Genomic DNA, 21,902 nt, shown 5'->3' on the forward strand with positions numbered 1-21,902 from the left:
TCTTTTTCCCCCCCCCCCCCATTTTACATTTCAAACTCTGATTCAGATTAGGAAAACAAGACCCTTTGTCATGTTGATAAATGTTGCTAGTTAGAATTATTGAGTTTATAGTTTTGTTTGAATCTCATCTGTGAATTTGCTTTAGTTTTAAAGTTGTATATTAGCTGTATATAAGGAATTCATACCTAGAATTAAGGTTGTACAGATTGAGTAACCCTGTGCTAGAAATAATGTAAATCAACACCGAGGTCCTTGAGAATTTTTTTTTTCTTTAAAAGGGACCACACATTACTCAAGGTCAAGAGATACTGTAATATCACTGCTCTTCTCTAAATACATTTGTAAACGCTTATAGTTTCAGGTTTTCAAAGGGCCACGGATACAAGTAACCAATCACAAAAGTGTGCCAATTGTGTTACAATACTGATGGTCATTAAAGTTCTGATGTTCATTATTTCCTCCTTGTGAAAAGACTGATACAGGAACAGGTGCAATCTGTCCTGTATCAGTGATAGTCCTGGCTCTATCACTGACAAAGCCGAATCAGCTAAACTCTTTGGGCCTTATTTCCCTAATTTGCAAAATCAAAAATTTAAAGCAGACCAGTGATTCCAACAGTGTAGAGACAAGAGGTGGCACAGGGTGAAATTTTTTTTGACTAGTTACATGTTTATTTTAACATGTGCTTCAAAAATTTTTATCTATCACATGAAACCTGGGATTTTACTACTATACGGCTCAATTTATTAAAGTAAAAAAAGTGACTCAACTTTAAGGAAAAAACAAGGGCATGTGGTATGCAGATATGGCAAAAATCATGAGGATGGTATGCAAATGAGAGAAATTAAAGATGGCTGAATGGGATGATTTAAAATGTTACATTAGGTCTAAAATTTATTATATCAAAACATTCTCAAGGTTAAAGGGCCCCTTCATCAGGGTCAGGGAATGCAGAACAACATTTTGGGATAGATTTTGGTATGCATGTTTGAAGAGTGTGTCAGGGAGACTTGTGGCTTTTTGATACATTGACCTATTTCCTGCTTTCCTATTCTTATTATAAACTTAGCCTCAATAAACTCAAGTATTAGAGATCAAGTTGGTTTATCTGTATTTGGAAATAAAGTCCTTAAGCTGTTTTAACTTGACATCTCATGAAGTCTCTTATGCTAAGCAAGGTGCACTTGCCTTTAAAAAGCCGGAACCTTCTCTTTGCACTGAATTTTTACATTGTTGCTTCACTTCAAAAGGTTGTTGACTTACATTAGGCTCCACTTTTGATCTTGAAGGCATGAAATCAAAGGCCAGTTTCTCACAGCCACTTCCTGACACTTGCCTAACAGTGGCTATCACCAGCCCTACCATTCTACAATTTCCTTTTATGTGCCATTTTCCAGGTTCACATTTGTGGTATGAATACAAAACAACCAGATAGAATGTTTCACAAACATACCAGAATGCATTCAAATAAATATTATACTTCAAAACAGCAATGTGCTAAACCATTTTAAATATCCTTTCTGGAGCCCGTTAAAATGAGAAATAGTCTTTATTACTGAGTACTCTTCTATTTCTATACCCTTTTACTCCTTACTTTTCTTGTTCTCATATTACTATTTTCCTCTCTATTTAATAATATAGTTCTATTTGTTGAGTGTCTACCATGTACCAGGCATAAATACCCATATTTCATTTAATTCTCAAAATAACTCTGTAAGATGCGATGACCCAGTCTTACAGATGAGGAAATGGAGACTGCAAAAGTGAAGTCATTTGCTTAAGGCAGAGCCAGAATTTTTCATTCAGTTCAGCTGGACTCTAATAGTGAGCTCTGGGATACACCTTACATGCCTCAGACCTCTCTGCCCATCCCCTACTTTCTCCAGTGCCTGTCCTTTTGGTGTCTCCAAAGGAGAGCTGTGCTGACTGTGGCCTAGAGCCAAAGACCCCGAGGAAAAGGACCATGTGAGAGGAAACTACCCAAACTCAGGCAGAATTTGAGTACATCGGGAAACAGGACTCAGCTTTGCAGACTGCCTCCCTTAGTAGGTGGAACTGCCTGAGAGAATGCCTTAATCTTGTGCTAGGAGACTTCAAATAGATCACTAGCTGAGGGCTTCTAGTGATGGAGAGGGGGACAGACTTAAATTTCCATTCATGGTCCAACTTACCTGTCCATAGGTAGGTGCTATAGAGGGAGCTGTACAGTAGAACAAACACCAGAATTTGTCCAACAAAATTTTTTTCTTTAACAAAATTCCATATTATCATTCCAGCACAGACAATAGACTGAAGAACAAAATATGTAAAGAAACAGTCAGTCATATTCATGAGTCATACTCATGTTTTAGTCACAGCAAATATAATTATTCAGTTTAAATTATTGCTGAATAATTATCAACTATTGCATACTGTTATACTAAACTTCAAGTTTTATGGTAAAAAAAAATCCTTCTTATACAGAGTCTTTAATGGTGTACATATTCAATTAAAACAGAAGACAAAATTCTAAATACTAACCTTATATTTAGTAATAGTTTACATAAAAAATGCTAAATTTCTTTCCATTATAACTTGAGACATGCAAAGACTTAACTAGAAAAATAAGACTGTGAGAGTTCAATTTTTAATGATTCAATTACTTCTATTAAAAATCCAAAATTATAATCAAATGCTATTATTAACCTTAACTTTATATAGTTCAAGACCTATTGCAATATTTAATAAATTAGGCATAAATTAATTATAATCAAATTATAATTGATTGTACTTGGTAAAAAACATTTTTTTACTTTATAAGTGAAAAAACACAGAGAAGTAATTTTCAATGAGAAAACCATAGTTCTAAATATCTATAGGTTTACTAACCTGAGCGATGAGTAAATTAGTTGTAAGCATATGAGGAAGCTGTTTATATTTCTTACTCAAAAGAAGAATAGCTAGAGACCAGATCTTAAAGACAAAAGGTTCAAAAGTTATTCAGGTTTCTTAATCTTGATAATTACTTATAGAATTCATTGATTAGTCTCTTTAAAGAATCCACTTTATCCTGATTCAGGAAGAAATTCCAATCTCTTATCTACTTTCATCTGCCTAGTTCCCAAAAGGTATTAAGATAAATTACTATATCCAAAGTAAAATAAAAAGCATGGAAAGATACTATGCTAAATTAACTGTACAAAAAATAACAGGATCTTTAAGAATTAATGCCTTGACTAAGGCCATGTTCTACCTCCCCCTACCTTTGGTGGTTGGGGTGGGACACAGGTTTATAGGCAACTATTCAGGAAAAGAGCTTTAGAGGAAGATGCAGCTACAATGCACTAAATTCTTCTCCCTTTTAGTTTCTATCATGTTGACTCATGCAGTATCTAAATTCCAGGCTATCTTACTTCAAAAATACACATTGCCTACCTATGGTTAATTGTCGTGCATTCCTTATATTGAAAAGGATTGGGTTTCTATTCCAACTACACAGTGGCCAGCCAAGTATGCTTGTTGATTTTTCTTTTTGCTCTCCTCATTGTCAATCAAAACTTATATTGTCTTTCTTCCCAAACTGCCCTTACCAATGGGCATAGATTTTAAGAATATGTAACCAAAGTAAAATTATCTAAAATTACATTTATTATGCATTTTTTGTTGCCAATATACATATTCATCCCCACCTCCTTTCTTTTAACAGTAAAAGTTCTTCTTTTTTTTTAGTCAAAATACTGCTTGAATTTAATAGGCAACTTGATTTATAAAATACTCTAGTTGTCAAATGTTTAAGTGTTTAATTTGAGCTAGATGCTAGTATATCCAAAAAGTTTCATGAACACTAAATGGGTAGTTAGATGTGATCCCGAGGATCCCTCAACCCTGTGATTCTACAACAGCAAGTATATGTATAGTGACTCACTATGTACAGAATGCTTTTCACATGTATTATCTCTCGTGATCTTTGACCCAAGGCAATAGGTAAAATTATTATGTCTGTTTTATAGCTGAAAAAACTGAAGCTTAGAGGCGTTAAGGTAACTCCACCGAGATGTACAGCTAGTTTGTGATAAGGTCAGACTCAAATCCAGGTCTGACTAAATCTCAGGCCTTAACTGCTATACAACTCTAACTCCAGTTAGAAAGACAAATCTCAGAAGGCTGATATTATATTTTATGGGTAGGCTTTAGTGTTCTCTATTGCCTACGAAATTAGATTTTTAAATCCCTAACTTTCTCTTACCAAGCTATTTGTACTCATTCTGTGGTTCTTCTTTCATTGAACCGTACTTACCAAGGAAACTAGGCTGACAATACTTATATCAAAACTAACATTCTGGATGGCATATGCCAATGGCTTAGGGTCCATTGAGGGAAAGGTCAACAACCAGGCAGAAATGTACATGATTGGTGCAGACACGAATGTGCTTATTACCATCCCTGAGGTTATCTGCAAAAATAAAATCAAATTGAGGAAAGGGTCACAGTCACATTTAAACAATTACCTTAAACTTTAAATAACCATAGCACACTAAGGCATTCTAAAATAAAAGCAAGAGTCAGTAAAAAGACATCACAGAATTCAACATGCTATCTAATACCATATTCCCCTTTTCTGAGAGCTCTTAAAAGAAAACACAGATAAGTTCCCTTAGCTCCTTTCCAATCTATGCTCAACTTATATTTGCACATAACAAATAATAGACATTCCACAGCTGATGGTTATCTTCTAGGTTCTAGGAAGTAAACCATATTAATGATCTAATTAAACTTATGACCAGTTTCCTTACGTACTGTTTCATGAAATATATGCAATAAAAACAATTCAAAAAGAGAAAATGATTACGCAAACATTTTACAGATTAAAAATGAAACTGATCTTTATTAAAAAACTTAGTACCTTCATGTTATATTTCAAAAACATTTACTCTAGCCCTAGCAGGGTGGCTCAGTGGTTGGAGTGTCATCCTGTACACCAAAAGGTTGCAGGTTCAATCCCAGGTTGGGGCATGTATGGGAGGTAACTGATTGATGTTTCTCTCTCATATCAGTGTTTCTCTCCGCCCGCCCCCATTCCTCTCTTTCTAAAATCAAAATAAAAACATGCTTGGGTGAGGATAAAAAACAAAAACATTTACTCTAATGCTGTAGATAACATTTACAATATACTTAGACAGTTAACATTTTGGTGTTAATTGATTTTAGCTATTTACTGCAGTTGATTATGTGATGTTTTGCATCTGGTAGTTGAATTATCAATGAATGAAATAGAATTTTTCCCTCAAAATTTCAAAAGTTATCCTTCCATAAATAACCTTTAGGCTTAAGTATAAGTAAAGCAATTAAATACTTGAAACTAAAAAAGACTAATGGAAAACGTCCTGGCTGAATAAATACCCCAGATTAAATAACTACTGTTACATGATGCCCTCTTATATACCATGAAATAACTTATAGATATTAAATTCTCATAAAAATGCTGACTTCTGTGTCTTGAAAATTCATTTTCTACTAACCACACAAACAATCAAACTTAGAAAGTAGTATATACATACAATCTCTACTTCCATGTTGAACTGTGTTGCAAAGATAGCCACTCCTGGTGCTACAGGAAAGACACCATACAAAAATGCATAATTCGACAAACTTGTATGGTTTACTACACTGTCGCCCTTGTCCAAGACTTCCACCATTTCTCTGCACAGAAGTGGCAGCACCAGGCTGAAGAAACAAGAAATGCATCATAACTTGATATCCAAGCATGCTGGTCCCCAGGTGGTAAATTGTTCTAGTAAGGTTGGCATTAGGTTATTCTTCTCCTTCCCAGAATACATGCATGCACATATTCTCTGCATGCCTTCTGTGGACATTTTGTTGGAAGAATCAAGAACTCAACTTGAAATACTGGGAAGAAGAAAATCAGACGTTTTTTGCTCTACAGTAATTTTCTTGCAAAAAGTTTGTAAAAGTTGTAATAGCTGCTGTTTCTTGTTTCCTCTATTAGTTCAATGAAATGTTAAAATATTGACAATCTGAGCAAACTTTTAAAAAGAAAATTACTAAACTCCTTTTTGAAAAACAAAGCTGATCTTTATTATGATTAAGGGTGGGCAAACTTTTTGACTCGAGGGCCACAATGGGTTCTTAAACTGGACCGGAGGGCCCGAACAAAAGCATGAATGGAGTGTTTGTGTGAACTAATATAAATTCAAAGTACACATCATTACATAAAAGGGTACGGTCTTTTTTTTTTTTTAGTTTTATTCATTTCAAACGGGCCGTATCCGGCCCACGGGCCGTAGTTTGCCCACGGCTGGATGGTTCAGGTAATGATAACAATGCTGCTCAATTAGGTTCTCAAAACCAGTAGAAAAATAGGTATCTTACAATGAGTTCTTCATCTTTGGAGAGACAAAAAGGTGTAGCAAAGGAACTGAAACAAGTGGAAATAGAGCAGAAAATTAGTGAAATCCAGACCTGGTGGAGTCAATTATTAAACAGATCCTTTAGGATTCCATAAAAATCAGTAGTAGCTGAGCTAATAGAGCTTTCCCTTAAAAAGCACAAGGTTGATGATACTGGCACAGCAGCACCTAGAGCAGTGGTTCTCAACCTTCCTAATGCCGCGACCCTTTAATACAGTTCCTCATGTTGTGGTGACCCCCAACCATAAAATTAAATTATTTTCGTTGCTACTGCATAACTGTAATTTTGCTACTGTTATGAATCATAATGTAAATATCTGATATGCAGGATGTATTTTCATTGTTACAAATTGAACATAATTAAAGCATAGTGATTAATCACAAAAACAATATGTAATTATATATGTGTTTTCCGATGGTCTTAGGCGAACCCTGTGAAAGGGTCATTTGACCCCCAAAGGGGTCGTGACCTACAGGTTGGCGACCCACAGGTTGAGAACCGCTGACCTAGAGAGATGCACTAGGATGGAGTAAAGAACTACTCTTCTGTGTATTTTTCAATAAAAAAAATAGATGAAAATATTAAATAGGGATCAAAGACCCAGAAAAAAGAGAGAATGAGAATATTTAAATTCTACTTATAAGTTGATAATATTATTACTGTTAGAACCTTATTTAGTACTGTACCAATACTAATACTTTATTTTTGAGGAGCATAATACTATCATAAATAATATTCAGAATTTACATTCATTTGTATTCTATTAAAAATATAGAAACTATTTTATATTCCACTGGTCTCATAAATTTAACTGTCAATACAAGAGCTGAATTCAATAGTTAAGAATGCCCCAAGCACCTTGGGATAATCTTGCAGTAAAATCGATGTCATCTGCACCATGAAGTATAACGCCATGGCTAAGGAGCTAAGCAAGTTGTAGAACTATTAACTAAGGGTTTGATAACTTTTTATTTGACAGGCTAGGGTCAGATGATTGATACTAATCATACATATTGACTTATTTATATTTAGAAATTTCAACCACCCTCAGAATTACAGAATATTTTCCCCAAATTGATGATAAAAACAGTTTATATTCAAAATTATTGTTCTCATCACAACTAAGATTTTAATGGATTTTAACAGATTTAGAAAACTCAGAAATCCTGCAAAATTACTTAAAAAATATTACCAAAGTGGGACATTAGGAGATATTAAATAAAATTATATAAAAGCTGAAGAAAAACCAATAGTCTTTATCCTCTGACAGTAAAACGGAAAGGATAACCTACATGGAATAGGAAATGACTTTGCACAACACACCAACATCACTTTTTCCTTTAAATCACAATTATTCATGAGGAGAAATTATTATCATCCAACTATTTGAAGGAGAAAATAGTTGCAGACACATCCCAATGAACTGACTAAATCAGATTTTCACAAAATGTAATCTTCAACTTACAGTTTAGCAGTAATGAGAAGAGTTAGTACAACAAACGCTGACTTCTTCAGTTTCCTTATTTTTCCTACCATTGTAAGACCAAGATAAAATAGAGCTGATCCAGAAAAAGAATTTGCAAGTCCATCAAGAAAATTTTCCATATATTCAGGCACCTTTTGATCAAGAATAAAATTAAAGGCAATGCCAACGAAGACCATAAATACTATTGGGTTCTGTATTACTCGCAGAAGTCCAAGTCCTACAATTTTTACTTTGCTTTGAGAAGTATTTTGACTGTCTTTCCACTTCTGGATTTCACAGAAGATGAACCCTATAGGGTTTAGCATCATAAGAGATATTGGTGCCACCAAATAAATGTACTGGAGATATTCTGGATATGTAGTTTGATATAAAGCTTCAACTGCAAAACAAGAATTAGAATAGATTTTAAAATAATTGTCACAGAAACATATTAATAAGTTACGTATATAATGTTATCTGTAATTATAGCATATTATAAATTAAATCTTAATAATGCAGAACAACCACATTAGCCTTGTTTTGTAAAAATATTTTAGCAGGAAACTTGAAAAAAAGAAAAACATACTGTTAAATAACATTTAGCTTATAAAATAATAATCAATTTTAAAAATTATTTTTATTAATACCCACTAAATTCTACGAAGTAGAGGCTTAGACTAGTCACAATAAAATGGAAGAATTGTAGAATTCTTAAAAGAAACAATTAAAGTAAAATTGTTATAACAGGATGTTTAAGTAATAATAGCAACAAGGTAGTTGGCTGTTGGTTCCCTTGAGAGAGAAGTTCCACTGGAGTGGTGAGGTAGAAGTCAGGGTACAGAGGATTGAGGAGCAAGAGGCAGACAACAAATTCAAAAATGAACACTGATGTGACTAAGTCCAAGCTATGCTACAGAAAAGAGACTGGAGTCTCTACAAAGTCTAAGAATTAGATGCAGTGGGAAGTTTTGGAGTTCAGAGTAAGTCAGAGAATGAGCTATTGAATTTAATATTTCCCAGATGAGTAGGTCCAGGATAACCTAGGGTGGCCATGTTAGTTAGTGGCTGAAATGGAGTAGAGAAAAACATCACTGGAGATGAGGAGGTCAAGGGGACAGAGAAATTGATGGGTAGTTCACATGGATGTCAAGTCAAACAAGATAATGGCAAAACGTGGGGGCAGAGAAGATAACAGCCAGATATTCAACTACTCTCTAAGGAAAACAAAAGTTTTTTTTTTTTTTCATAAAGCAGGTCCCCAAATGCAAATGAATTACTTCACTGGTTGTTCACTGAAGAACAACAATGCTAGAGAGAAAAAAAATCAGGCTGTGTTAGACTTAGGAGAAATGGTACAATATATACAAAATATGTGTGCTATATTTTGTAGGTGATTTAAAGGATTTTTCAAGGGTTTGACTGTACATGAACGTAACCACTGCATAAGTTAAGTCTCCTTAGAAGTGGTACGTGGGTTGGATCAGACTTTTCGCAGTTTCTTGGTAGAAGTGGGGGTTGGTGACCTGGTCATGGGTTGATCAGGGCAACTTAGAGCCTTGAAGTAAGCAACCTGGTTTCTAGGCACATTTTTGGCAATGAGTTCTGAAATTATTCAAGCTACTATATAAAGGCTGATGCCTAAATAATTTGAGGTTAAGAAAGATAAAAGAACAGCCACAATCACTCACCAGGAGAAAGGCAATCATGTGAAAAAATGTAAAAGATTAGCTTTCTCAATTTACATTAAGATAAAGTGACACTGGTAGGAAAATATATTAGTTTACTTACTCAGGATACTTAAGTTCAGTTAATGTCATGCACATGTCCCGTTAAAGTTATGCAACTAGTTTATATAACCTGTAGAAATTCACCTGTTCTCATTGGCTAAAGACGACGTTTTATAAGATTCAATTCCCTTCCTTTTAGTTAAGCACATACAGAGGTCTATAATATCTCTGAAAGGAAGCAGTGGTTAAACAAAACATATTTGATTACATAAAATTTCACAAATTCTTTCCGATTTCCAAACCAGATGGACTAGCTCTACAACTCTTAGTGGTTTTCTTTCATGTTTCATAAGGTTTTATCTTTTCAGGAAGAAATGCAGCACTTGCTCCCGGCAGGGTGGCTCAGTTGGTAGGAGTGTTATATGGTTCACCAAAAGGTTTCAGGTTCAATCCCAGTCAGGGCATATATCTAGGTTGTGTGTTCAGTGCCCAGTCGGGGTGCATACGGGAGGCAACAAATGATGTTTCTTTCTCATCTCTCTCTCTCTCTCTCTCTCTCTCTCTCTCTCTCTCTCTTCTTCCCTCTCCTTTCCTCCCCTCCCCTCCCTCTAAAATCAACTTTTAAAAAACCATCCTCAGGTGAGGATTAAAAAAAAAAGCAGCACTTTTAATAACTATTTATAGGTAGCTAACTTTTTCTTTTAAAAAAATACATTTTATTGATTTTTTACAGAGAGGAAGGGAGAGGGATAGAGAGTTAGAAACATCAATGAGAGAGAAACATCGATCAGCTGCCTCCTGCACAACTCCTACTGGGGATGTGCCCGCAACCAAGGTACATGCCCTTGATCGGAATCGAACCTGGAACCTTTCAGTCCGCAGGCCGACGCTCTATCCACTGAGCCAAACCGGTTAGGGCTAACTTTTTCTAATTAGATATTCTAAGAGAAAGGCATCCATACCTGCCCACCACTCAATTTTAAAAATGGAAAATATATTTTGGAAAAGCCTTGTGTTTTCAATCTGAGCATAAGAATTTTCCCAAATGGCCAAGATAAAATACATAAACTTTGACAACTTACAGCCCACAAAGTCCCCTAAGTTAATGCCTTTTTCAGAATTTACTTTCCTGGCACACTAGCATTTAATCACCATCATATAATAGACTTTAAATTGTTTTAAAGAGCAATACAAATTTGAGCAACCGTCTATTATTTATGGCTAGCCAATCACCAAGTACTTTCTTCTTTTTCAGATTTTGATACCATTGGTCAAAAATTTCAAAACTGGTTACTTAATGTGTTTCCAACCAATATCCTTTTGATTTTTCTTGGCCACCCCTTCATCCATTTTATTCACTGCTGACAATATCATCTAAATCAGCGGTTCTCAACCTGTAGGTCGAGACCCCTTTGGCGGTCGAACGACCCTTTCACAGGGGTTGCCTAAGACCATCCTGCATATCAGATATTTACATTATGATTCATAACAGTAGCAACATTACAATTATGAAGTAGCAACGAAAATAATTTTATGGTTGGGTCACAACATGAGGAACTATATTTAAAGGGCCCCTAAATCAACGGTTCTCAACCTGTGGGTCGAGACCCCTTTGGCGGTCGAACGACCCTTTCACAGGGGTTGCCTAAGACCATCCTGCATATCAGATATTTACATTATGATTCATAACAGTAGCAACATTACAATTATGAAGTAGCAACGAAAATAATTTTATGGTTGGGTCACAACATGAGGAACTATATTTAAAGGGCCAGAAGGTTGAGAAGCACTGATCTAAATCTTGACTTTCAAAAAATAAGATTTTCCCACAGCTCTCACTGCCCACAAGAACAGCTATAAAACCTTTCTTTTGACATTCACAGTCCAGTCTCCTCAACTGGCCCCTTATTTACCAGCTCATCTCTCTGGGAATACTTAGCTATTCCTTAGTGCAAAGCCTCCATCAGCCAGTTTAATATCATAGTTACACCAGACAAATGCCAGGTTTATGACTAGTTCTACATACTGACCATCATCCCCCAACTTCTTGAAATCTCTTGTTTCTCATCTAACTCTTGCCTACTGTTTCAGGCCTGTCTCAGGTGCTGCTTCTTCCACCAAGTCTGCAATCTGTCTCATGGATATCCTCTTCTCTGGGTGACTCTGGTAACTTGTGTCATATTAGTGCCACCTCAACTCATTCTAAGTTCCTTGGAGGCATCATTTTATAGCCCCCAGGTCTCAGCACAGTACTAAGAAAACCTGAAAATAGTTGCTGAATGGAATTAACACATCAATGGATGTCAAAGGTTTCAGAGTAGAAATGTATTTTTTTAACACACAATAATTTATATCTAATTGTTGTTCATTAACCCGTTTTCTTTTTATATCCAAATTTTCTTTCCTTTTCATATTCTGAATATTTATAAAACAGGTTATTATTGGGGTATTTCCAGTTAGTTGGACAGGTATTTGAAGGCAAAAGTATAGTCTAGCGCAGTGATGGCGAACCTATGACACGCATGTCAGAGGTGACACGCGAACTCATTTTTTTGGTTGATTTTTCTTTGTTAAATGGCATTTAAATATATAAAATAAATATCAAAAATATGTCTTTGTTTTACTATGGTTGCAAATATCAAAAAAATTTCTATATGTGACACGGCACCAGAGTTAAGTTAGGGTTTTTCAAAATGCTGACACGCCGAGCTCAAAAGGTTCGCCATCACTGGTCTAGCGGGACAGCAAAAAATCGGGAATAAATAAATACTTGCTAAATTACTAAAAGATTATGGTTAAACATGGGAAATTTCAGTCCACTTCTGCCATTCATTTGCATAATTACTTAACATTATGTCTTTATAAATTAGTGCAATTCTTTTGCTACCAATCTGAAGATGATTTTTCAAATCTGAAAAAAATATATATGAAAGCAGTGACCCTTACTAACAAATTAGATTTATAATCATTATATCAACTATTAAGCTCTAATTATTAATTAGAAATAAGGCTCTTGGGGGTGAGGAGAAACCCACTATGAGGAATTATTATATAGCTTTGAAGAACTAAGAGATAAATTTAGCCACCCACTGTGGCTCCTATTTTAATTCTGGCAGATTTTCAAGCCCTAGCAAATACCACAAAGACCCAGATAAGATCATTCTATTATTTAATGGCATATAGTTAAATGCTTCATTTTCTTTTTGTTTATAGCTCAAACACTAGAGCATAATTATGATTAGCCAGGATACTTATCTATCAGCATTGTTTAAGGAATAAATTACAGGATTTAACTATGCCCTATTAGTATCTTTTAATGACCAAGGCAAGAAACCATTCTGATGTGCTGAAATCAACATTTCACCTTGGTTTCCTCTCACACTCATATTTCTATTTTTTTTTAAATGGAGTTTTCACATTTTTTAAATATATATTTCTTTATTGATTTCAGAGAGGAAGGGAGAAGGAGAGAGAGATAGAAACATCAATGATGAGAGAGAATCATTGATCGGCTGCCTCCTGCACACCCCCTACTGGGGATTGAGCCCGAAACCCAGGCATGTGCCCTTGGCTGGAATCGAACCCGGGACCCTTCAGTCCGAAGGCTGACGCTGTATCCACTGAGCCAAGCCAGCCAGGGCACACTCATATTTCTTTAAGTACATTTGAGAAGAATTGTTTTTAAGCCCTGGCCAGTCTGGCTCGATTGGTTGGAGCATTGTCCCATACACCAAAAGGTGGTGGGCCCAATTCCCGGTCAGGGCAACCCAGATTGTGGGTTCATGTGTAGGAGGCTGATCCATGTTTGTCGCTTACACTGATGTTTCTCTCCCTTCCTCTCTCTAAAATCAGTTGGGAAAAAAAAAAGGAATTGTTCTTAAGAAACGGACAGCTTCAGTGTGTAGTTTTCTGTCACCTGAGTATAGATAAATCATTTTGATGTAGTTTCATAGACCGTTATAACTGTCATAGTATAGAGAAAAAGGAAACATGACTGTCCTTTTCCTTTATTCATTATCTGCCTTCTCCTGAGTCACCTGTAAACTGGATTGATGTTATGAAACAAATGCAGTCTTAAAAAGGGTATGTCTTATAAGCTATGATGTTTATCTGTGAACAAGAGAGTGGAAATTCCTGGGAGAGGCCACATAAACTGAAAAGGTCTTCTCTCTAGAGCAGCAGTTCTCAACCTGTGGGTCGCGACCCCTTTGGCGGTCGAACGACCCTTTCACAGGGGTTGCCTAAGACCATCCTGCATATCAGATATTTACATTATGATTCATAACAGTAGCAACATTACAATTATGAAGTAGCAACGAAAATAATTTTATGGTTGGGTCACAACATGAGGAACTGTATTTAAAGGGCCAGAAGGTTGAGAACCACTGCTCTAGAGGCACAATCTTTTCTGTTCACAATGAACGAGGCCAGAAGGCAGATGGGCATGGACAGCAATAGTAAATCACCTCACTGGAGCAGACACACGGCCCTGCAGTTCTGTACCACACCTTCCAATCTGCAAATACATGAAAAAGCACTTCGAACTATACTATTGGATTCTGGTAAAGGTATTGTTTACCATCTAATATTACAAAAGCTCTTATGTTATTTGTGATTTAAAATATTGAAAAAGCACACAAGTACTACAACTCAAAATCTATAACCATAATCATTGGGGAAATTGAGTTCTCACACTGCTGGGAACATGATTATTACCAGATTCACTGATTTAATGTGGGACATAAGAAAAGTAGTGATGAATATGGTTGACTACAGCTTTTAGTTGGAGAGTCTGCCTCGATATGAAAATGAACAGACTTAATTTAATAGGTCTTTTCCACTACTACTCATTTTGTGAAATATTTTTAGATTAATGCAAAGATAATAAAATGTTGATTCTCTGTGAAAGTAATGTATTACAAGGGCTAGTTGGGTCTTCTGAAGGTTAAATGGGCATGTTATACAACTGTGTGGCATAGAGAATGTCCAGGGTTTAGAACCAGAAGACGGAGGTGTGGGTCTCAGGCACCTGTAAGCTATCTGACCTGGGATAAGGCAAGTAAATCTCTGTAAGCCTGTCTCCTTACTTAAAAATGAGGATAATGATATCTGCCCCACCTCAAATGAGGTAAGTAAATAAGAAAGAACTCTATCAACTATAGAGTTACAAATGTTAGTTCTATTTAGTTATGGGCTCACTAATCTACGAGAACATGAAACTATATACTTACAGTTTATGTCTAAATTAAAATACCGCAACATTTATTAAATATTTAACACTATTGTACTGAGCCACTGCTAAGGCCCTTATACCATAAATACCTTGACAAATTTACATTATTAATGCAGCTCTGAAGAGATGGATAAACACATTAACTTCTTGCTTTTATTTCCAAAGTCTTTATTTTAATGCTTGGTTCATTCTTAATTTTAAATTTCAATAACCTTAAAGGAACACCTATCTAGTTTCTGACTATTTACAGCTCAGTTATATAAGAGCCTAGTTTTTCCTCTCTCATAAACCTCCTGCTTTACTCATGGTTATTTAATTTTAAGGTATATCTGTTTCTAGTAAAAGAGATGGAGGAGGGTCAAAGGAGGAGAAAGATGAAAAGTATAGTCCACCAAAATCCTTTTGGTGCCAGTAACGAGATAATCTGAGGGGTGGGGGTGGGTAAATCTGAAAGTTAATGGTAGATTTCAATTGTCCATTTTGTTAAGTTTTTTATAGTCTCTGTTCAGAAGCTACATCATCAGAAAGGCCTTTACTGATCCCCTACCTCAAGTAGCACCTTCTCATTCCTATCCTTCTATAATACTATTTTACTCATTTTTATGGTCCTTGTCATTATTTTAATTTAATTTTTCCATTAAAATGTACAAGAATGTTGTTCACAGGTGTATTCCAGCAGCTAGCACAGTCACTGGTACATAACAGGTCCCTATTGATGAACAACTGAATGAATGACTAGATCTGTAATATTCAGGTCCTCACTTTATAATACATGATCAAAGCACAACATAAACTTTAATTTAAAAATAAAAATATAAGCAAGTAGTTACTAAATGTACATTCTTTTTTTTAAATGGCAGTTTTGCACTTTATTTTAAATATATTTTTATTGATTTCAGAGAGGAAGGGGGAGTTAGAGAGAATAGAAACACCAATGATGAGAGAATCATTGATTGGCTGCCTCCTGCACGCCCCCTACTGGGGATCGAGCCCACAACCCGAGCATGTGCCCTTGACCGGAATCGAACCCGGGACCCTTCAGTCTGCAGGCTGACGCTCTATCCACTGAGCCAAAACAGCTAGGGCAAAATGTTCATTTTCTTAGTGGCAGAGTGTTCTGAAAAAAAATGATGTTTCAAGATATCTCAACATCCCAAACTGGTATGTTTTGTTTCATCAGGAAAACATACACACATAGAAACATAAAATTAGATTGCTTAAAGAGTTGGAAAGATGAAGAAGGAAAAGTTGGAAAGGTGAAAAAGCCCTCACTGCTTTTGTTCTTAAATAAAAAATTAACTTTAACTAAAGTACATTGACATTTTGAAGAACAACTAAAAAATGAGCTTTAATGTAAAATCCTTTATAATAAAACCCTAATATGCAAATTGACCAAATGGCAGAATGACCAGTCGCTATGACTCACACTGACCACCAGGGGGCAGACACTCAATGCAGGAGCTGCCCCCAGCCCACAGGCCCCGACGGTGCCAGTGGGGGCCCTCCAGATCAGCCCTGATTGCCGACCAGGCCTAGGGACCCTACCCGTGCATGAATTTCATGCACCAGGCCTCTAGTAATATATATTCTAGATGGTAAGAAAAATAAGGGATGAAAAAAGTCTCTCATAAAATTCCACTGCTGCCCTAACCGGTTTGGTTTAGTGGATAGAGCATCGGCCTGCGGACTGAAGGGTCCCAGGTTCGATTCCGGTCAAGGGCATGTACCTTGGTTGCGGGCACATCCCCAGTAGGGGGTGTGCAGGAGGCAGCTGATCGATGTTTCTCTCTCATCAATGTTTCTAACTCTCTATCCCTCTCCCTTCCTCTCTGTAAAAAATCAATAAAATATATATTTTTTAAAAAATTCCACTGCTAATATTTAGTAATGACTTTTTATACAGACATATACCTATCTCTTTTACATAATTTAAATCAGAATCTGATCTCTTCTGGAAATTATACTTCTTTCATATATGATTATTGAGAAGAAAAAGAATACTATTAGAAAGAAAATTCACAAAGTTTATTTGGATATGACCATTTGTTTTAGGTAGACCTTTCAAGAACTCAAATTCTGAAGTTAAGAAAAAATATAATTCATCCTAATTTAAGATATAGCTAAGAAAAAAGTACAAAATATTTCTTAGCTATAAGAGTATCACTAACAAATGCTTAGATAAATTAAAAGGCTTACATCCTGGTACCTTCTAAAACACTTGAATTTTTTTAGAAACTTGAAAAATATAAAATAACTTACCTATAGGATATCCCAATGCAAAGTCATTACTTTGTGTAGCAAAAATAGGGAACAGTCCAGCTTTGCTAAATCGACTATTAGGACTGGCAACTAATAAGGTTAATACACATACAGTGAAAAATACAGAAGCTTTGGCAATTAAGATGCTATATAGGAAAGACCAATCCACATTGGAAAAATTAAGTACAACCATGTTTTTGAATAATAAAGCTGGAAGTGCAAATCTGGAGACAAAATTTCCCAGTCCTTTGGCCTGTGTTGATGTTATGACATTGGTCCTTCCTGCTATATAACCACAAAAGACTATACCAAAGCATTCTAGTAAGGCTGGAAAAAGCCTTGTTATTGACATTGAAGATGAGTCATTAGTGGAATTAAATCCATGCATTACTGTTGAGGACAAAGTCGTGGTCATATTGACTGCAATGGTTAAGTTCTTGGCAGGTAAATCAGAAAAAGAACTCATTTTCTTTCACCCTCCAACTCCAACCAGATCTCTGGAAAGAAGGAAGAAAGGTTCAGTGTGACAATCAGTAGGAAGAATTCTAATTGAAAGGATACATTGGCAAACCTAGACTTATTAAATGGCCAAATAAATAACACATACTTTTCTTAAACTACCATCAGAGAAAAATGCAAGCAATAAAAGGGCAGCAAGAGTGGGGGGAGTGTTTCCTCACTAACAGTAACCTCTTTACTTTCAAAGGTGGGTCAGTGTAAAATATTTATGTTGCTGTCTTATATTCAATATCAGACCTGAGTAATACAGCAGCAGTGGTGCCCCGGGGTCCTTTCCAGTGGTCCACCCTTGAGCTCCACCTACTGATTAAGAGCATGGAGCTCACAGAGTCTCTGCTGAATATTCACCTGCATTCAACTTCTCCAGAAATTTCAGAAATTCTCAGGGTTACGTCAAGGAGACACACTAGACAGAAAGGGCCTTTCCAGCCTGTGGCCATACTTGACTATAGGATAGGACAAAGGGTATAGTAGAGTATCCCTTATCAACTTTGAACCAGTAACATATTTTAGGTATCACTTTCATCATCTGTATAATAGTACCCACCTAATAGGAACTTGAGATTATCAATCACATCTGGAACACAGTAATCCCTTAACAAAAGTTAAATATAATTTTGGTAGCATATTAAGAGAGATAATGAAACAAAAAAATGATGGCATTCCACCAACCTACTCTTAGTTCCTTTTATACCAGCCACACATTGGCCTTCTTGAATGTCCCAGTCCCTTTGTGCTACATGGACTTTGCACATGCAGTTAACTCTAAAATGTTCTCTTCTCTACCCACCCACCACTCCCTACATACTAATGCCTACTCATCCTCTAAATCATATAGTCCAGGGGTTGCTTCTATCAGATAAGGCTTCTCTAACCCCACAGCCAGGCCACAATTCTTTTCTCAAATATAATAATGTTCCTTAGGTTTGGCCACTTTTCTCATTTTATAATTATACTATGCATTAGAGTGGCTATTTGTTTTATGTCTATCTCCTTTAGTAGACTTTAAGTGCCACAGAAACAGAGTCTGTGCATGTTTTTACTTATTGTTATGTTCCTACCACCTAAAATAGTGCATGGCACACAAGAGACTCCATATGTGTATATTTACTTCATTTTTTAGTGAATCAATGTTCTCTTTTAGGAACTATCTAGTTCATAGACAGAAATCTCTCCTTTTTTTTGAATGATAAAGTATTCTAAGTTTTTCACTACAGTAACAGGCCCAAGACCACACAATGTGTTCTAAGCTGTTCATTAAGTGTTAAAGAACACAAATGTGTTGTAAAATGTTCTAAAGATGTTCAAAAAAATGCTAAAGCAAGGAATGCTAATATTATAATGAGACTCCCCTCTTGCTTCCAGGGACACATGAGCATGAAGTTTAGACAACTGCAACTAATGAGCTCTTATTAGTAACTTGAAGTTAACATGGCAGCAACTGCCAATTTATAAGTAATTATTCCGGTTAATCATCTAAAGTGACCTTATATAAGATAGAAAGTAGAAAAGCTCATTCCCAAAATGTGCAATGCCCAGATTAAGTTCTCAAACATCTACATCACATTAAAAACACCCTGGCGGCAGGCCAGAGACCAGCAATAACTGATACTCAGGGGTGTGAATGAGATAATTTTCTCTGTGCTACCCTGGTATAAACGGAACCATTTAAAAACTTACATTTAATCTGGATCAGGACAAGTATTTTTCTACCGGGATTAGACAGGAGTGGTCACTATACACAAAACCTACAATATTCACATACCTGAAGTTTAGCAAGTCAGCGTCCAATTATATCCTGGGAAAGCTACTGGTTGGTACAGGTACTCATAGTTGAAGTAGGAGCTGGTAAACAATTAAACAAAGGTGTTAAACATTTGGAGCCATTAAAAGTCAGTGCTAAAGAATAAGGTGATAAAGTAGCCCAGTTTTCTGTTATTTTTTTCAAAGTTCTCTATATGTATTTCTTTTGCCTGGAGTATTAATAACTGATATGGCTCACTACCCCTTATTTGTACCACACTCACATTATCAATGCATTCCAATAGTTTTTAAACCAATAGTTTTAACTAAACTAGTAGTTATTCAGTGAAAAGAGTCAAAAAGACATGAACCCAATTTTGGGCCTTATCTCTTATCAACTTTTTGGTCAAGTTACCTAGCCTCTCAGAAGCTTAGCTTCTTTAATGAAAAATTAGAGTAAAAATTTACTTAGAAGAATATTGTGAGGATTGGAGATTTTATACTAAGCTTATCATAGTTTATCACAAAGTAGGACTTCAAGAAATGGTATCTTTGACCCAGGGATCCCACTCCTGGGAATATATCTTAAGAATCCTGAAACACCAATCAGAAAGAATATACAAACCCCTATGTTCATAGCAGTGTTATTTACAATAGCCAATATTTGAAACCAGTCCAAGTGCCCATCAGTAGAGAAGTGGGTAAAAATACTGTGGTACATTTACACAACGGATTACTATGCGGCTATAAAAAAGAAGGAACTCTTACCTTTTGCGACAGCATGGATGGACCTGGAGATTATTATGTTCAGTGAAATAAACCAGACAGAGAAAGATAAATACCATATGATCTCACTTATATGTGGAATCTAATGAACAAAATAACCTAACGAACAAAATAGAACCAGGGGCATGGATACATGAAACAGACTGACAGAGTTCAGACGTAAAGGAAATGGGGAAGGGGGGTTGCATGAAAGAAGGTGGAGATTAGCCAAAGAACACATATGCATAGCCCATGGAGACAGACAACAGTGTGGTGAAGGCCAGGGGAGGGGGAGGGGGGCTGGGTGAAGGTGGCTCAAGGGGGTAGGGGGATGGAGGACATCTGTAATAGTGCTAATACATTTTTTTTAAATGGTAGCAATTGCTATTAGGAGCTGTAGTTCTAATTATTATAAGAATGCAAATTAAATACACTGTATTGCCCTATGTCAGTTCTTCAAACAATATTTGGTATTAAAGGTCCTTCAACTAAAATAGAGGGACAGGATGGGTCATAAGTTTATCCATTTTTATTTTATACCAAACAATTAAGAGGAGTTCAATTTAATTTAGTTTGATCTTAAATAGTTGTTAGCAGGGAAGGGAGAGCTCTTCATTTTTCTCAAGGTGATGGTCAAATAGTTGTAGTAACGTCCAGGTTTAACTTTCAGTTAGTTGAAAATTAAGAGAAAAACTGAAACATTTTCCCCTTTCCATGAGGTTTCTTTTAATGTTCCTCAACATTATAAAGGGAATACCTGCTAGTTGAGGGGAAATCAAAATAACTAAAAAGGACTTATAAAGTTTTTATCTTATTTTAATTCCCCCCACCCGTCCTCTGGGAGAGGAAAATGTGCTATCTAAAGCATTCTTTTAAAATAAACAGGAACCACAATAATGGGAGTTTCTTTAAAAAGTTACATCCAGTTTTTTCATCTCATTAAAACAAAGCTCATTGTGTAACAAACACACTGACCTGTCAGTACAAGGGGCAGCGGTGGACACATGCTATACACAAACCACTTCAGGCTGCTGCCTACTGGTATTTTGTTTAGATAACACCAGAAAACCACTGACATTTTAATTGATATTAAGTAAAAATCGGGAAGCGGGTTTTCTGATTAAATTCAAAGAGAAAGCTTTAAAGTCTCAGGCTCTCTGTTTCCCCTTTATCCCAGAGAACAGCGTAAGCGTGTGGTACTATTAAAGCACCCTCCGACAGCAACAGCCACACCACCCACCCACGCCCACTGCTTGTGGGGAACCAAATGTCCTTGCTCAGGACCCAGCGTGGGGGCCCTGCGCAGGGCTCTTCCTTGTAGACTTTGGCTCTCCAAGGGAAGGGTGTGGAGAGCCGCTAACCGCACAGGCCGCCGAGAGCAGCTGCCACCCATTGCCCGGCAGCAGCAGCCAAGTGGGAAGGCAGCGAGGGGTCTGCGGCTGGGATGGCCAGTGGGTCCTTCAGGCTCCCCCGGGCATGGGCGTCACCACGTCAGAGTCACTGACATGCTCTGAAAGGGGGTAGGGGAGGAAATTTGGGGCAACTCTCCAAGTGCATGGGCAGAAGGTCCCAGGAGGGCAGATACCGAGGGCGCCCCTTGGAATAAAGGGAAGAACCCGAGAATGACAGGGTGGAACGAGGTGCCCCTCGAACTAGGGAATGGCAATCCTGTCCCCAGAAGAGACAAGCAAGCTGCCCCTGCCCCTACGTAAGCCTTCCCGGTGGCCCCCCACGTCCTAAAGGCGGGCGCTGCGGGGCAGAGGCGGGCGGGAGCAGGCAGTGG

General features: G+C 36.7%; 1 protein-coding gene across 3 annotated transcripts in view; it reads right to left on the reverse strand.

Annotated features, from left to right (window-relative positions):
- The window catches only part of GPR155 (G protein-coupled receptor 155), a 43,785-nt gene that overhangs the window by 21,596 nt on the left and 287 nt on the right, over nucleotides 1–21,902 (reverse strand). For 2 of the 3 annotated variants that reach the window (XM_005857599.2, XM_005857601.2), the window contains exons 2-8: nucleotides 19,377–19,456; nucleotides 17,093–17,589; nucleotides 7,874–8,273; nucleotides 5,538–5,703; nucleotides 4,277–4,432; nucleotides 2,869–2,952; nucleotides 2,172–2,289 (exon numbers count right to left, since the gene is read on the reverse strand). In XM_005857599.2, the coding sequence (XP_005857661.1) occupies nucleotides 2,172–2,289; nucleotides 2,869–2,952; nucleotides 4,277–4,432; nucleotides 5,538–5,703; nucleotides 7,874–8,273; nucleotides 17,093–17,558 (1,390 nt within the window). In that variant the 5' untranslated portion in view covers nucleotides 17,559–17,589; nucleotides 19,377–19,456. Of the gene's footprint in view, nucleotides 1–2,171; nucleotides 2,290–2,868; nucleotides 2,953–4,276; nucleotides 4,433–5,537; nucleotides 5,704–7,873; nucleotides 8,274–17,092; nucleotides 17,590–19,376; nucleotides 19,457–20,122; nucleotides 20,146–21,902 lie in introns of all 3 variants that reach the window. The other variant, XM_005857600.2, reaches the window with a different exon arrangement.

Source organism: Myotis brandtii, unplaced genomic scaffold (assembly GCF_000412655.1).
Source record: "Myotis brandtii unplaced genomic scaffold, ASM41265v1 scaffold112, whole genome shotgun sequence".
NCBI classification, from domain to species: domain Eukaryota; kingdom Metazoa; phylum Chordata; class Mammalia; order Chiroptera; family Vespertilionidae; genus Myotis; species Myotis brandtii.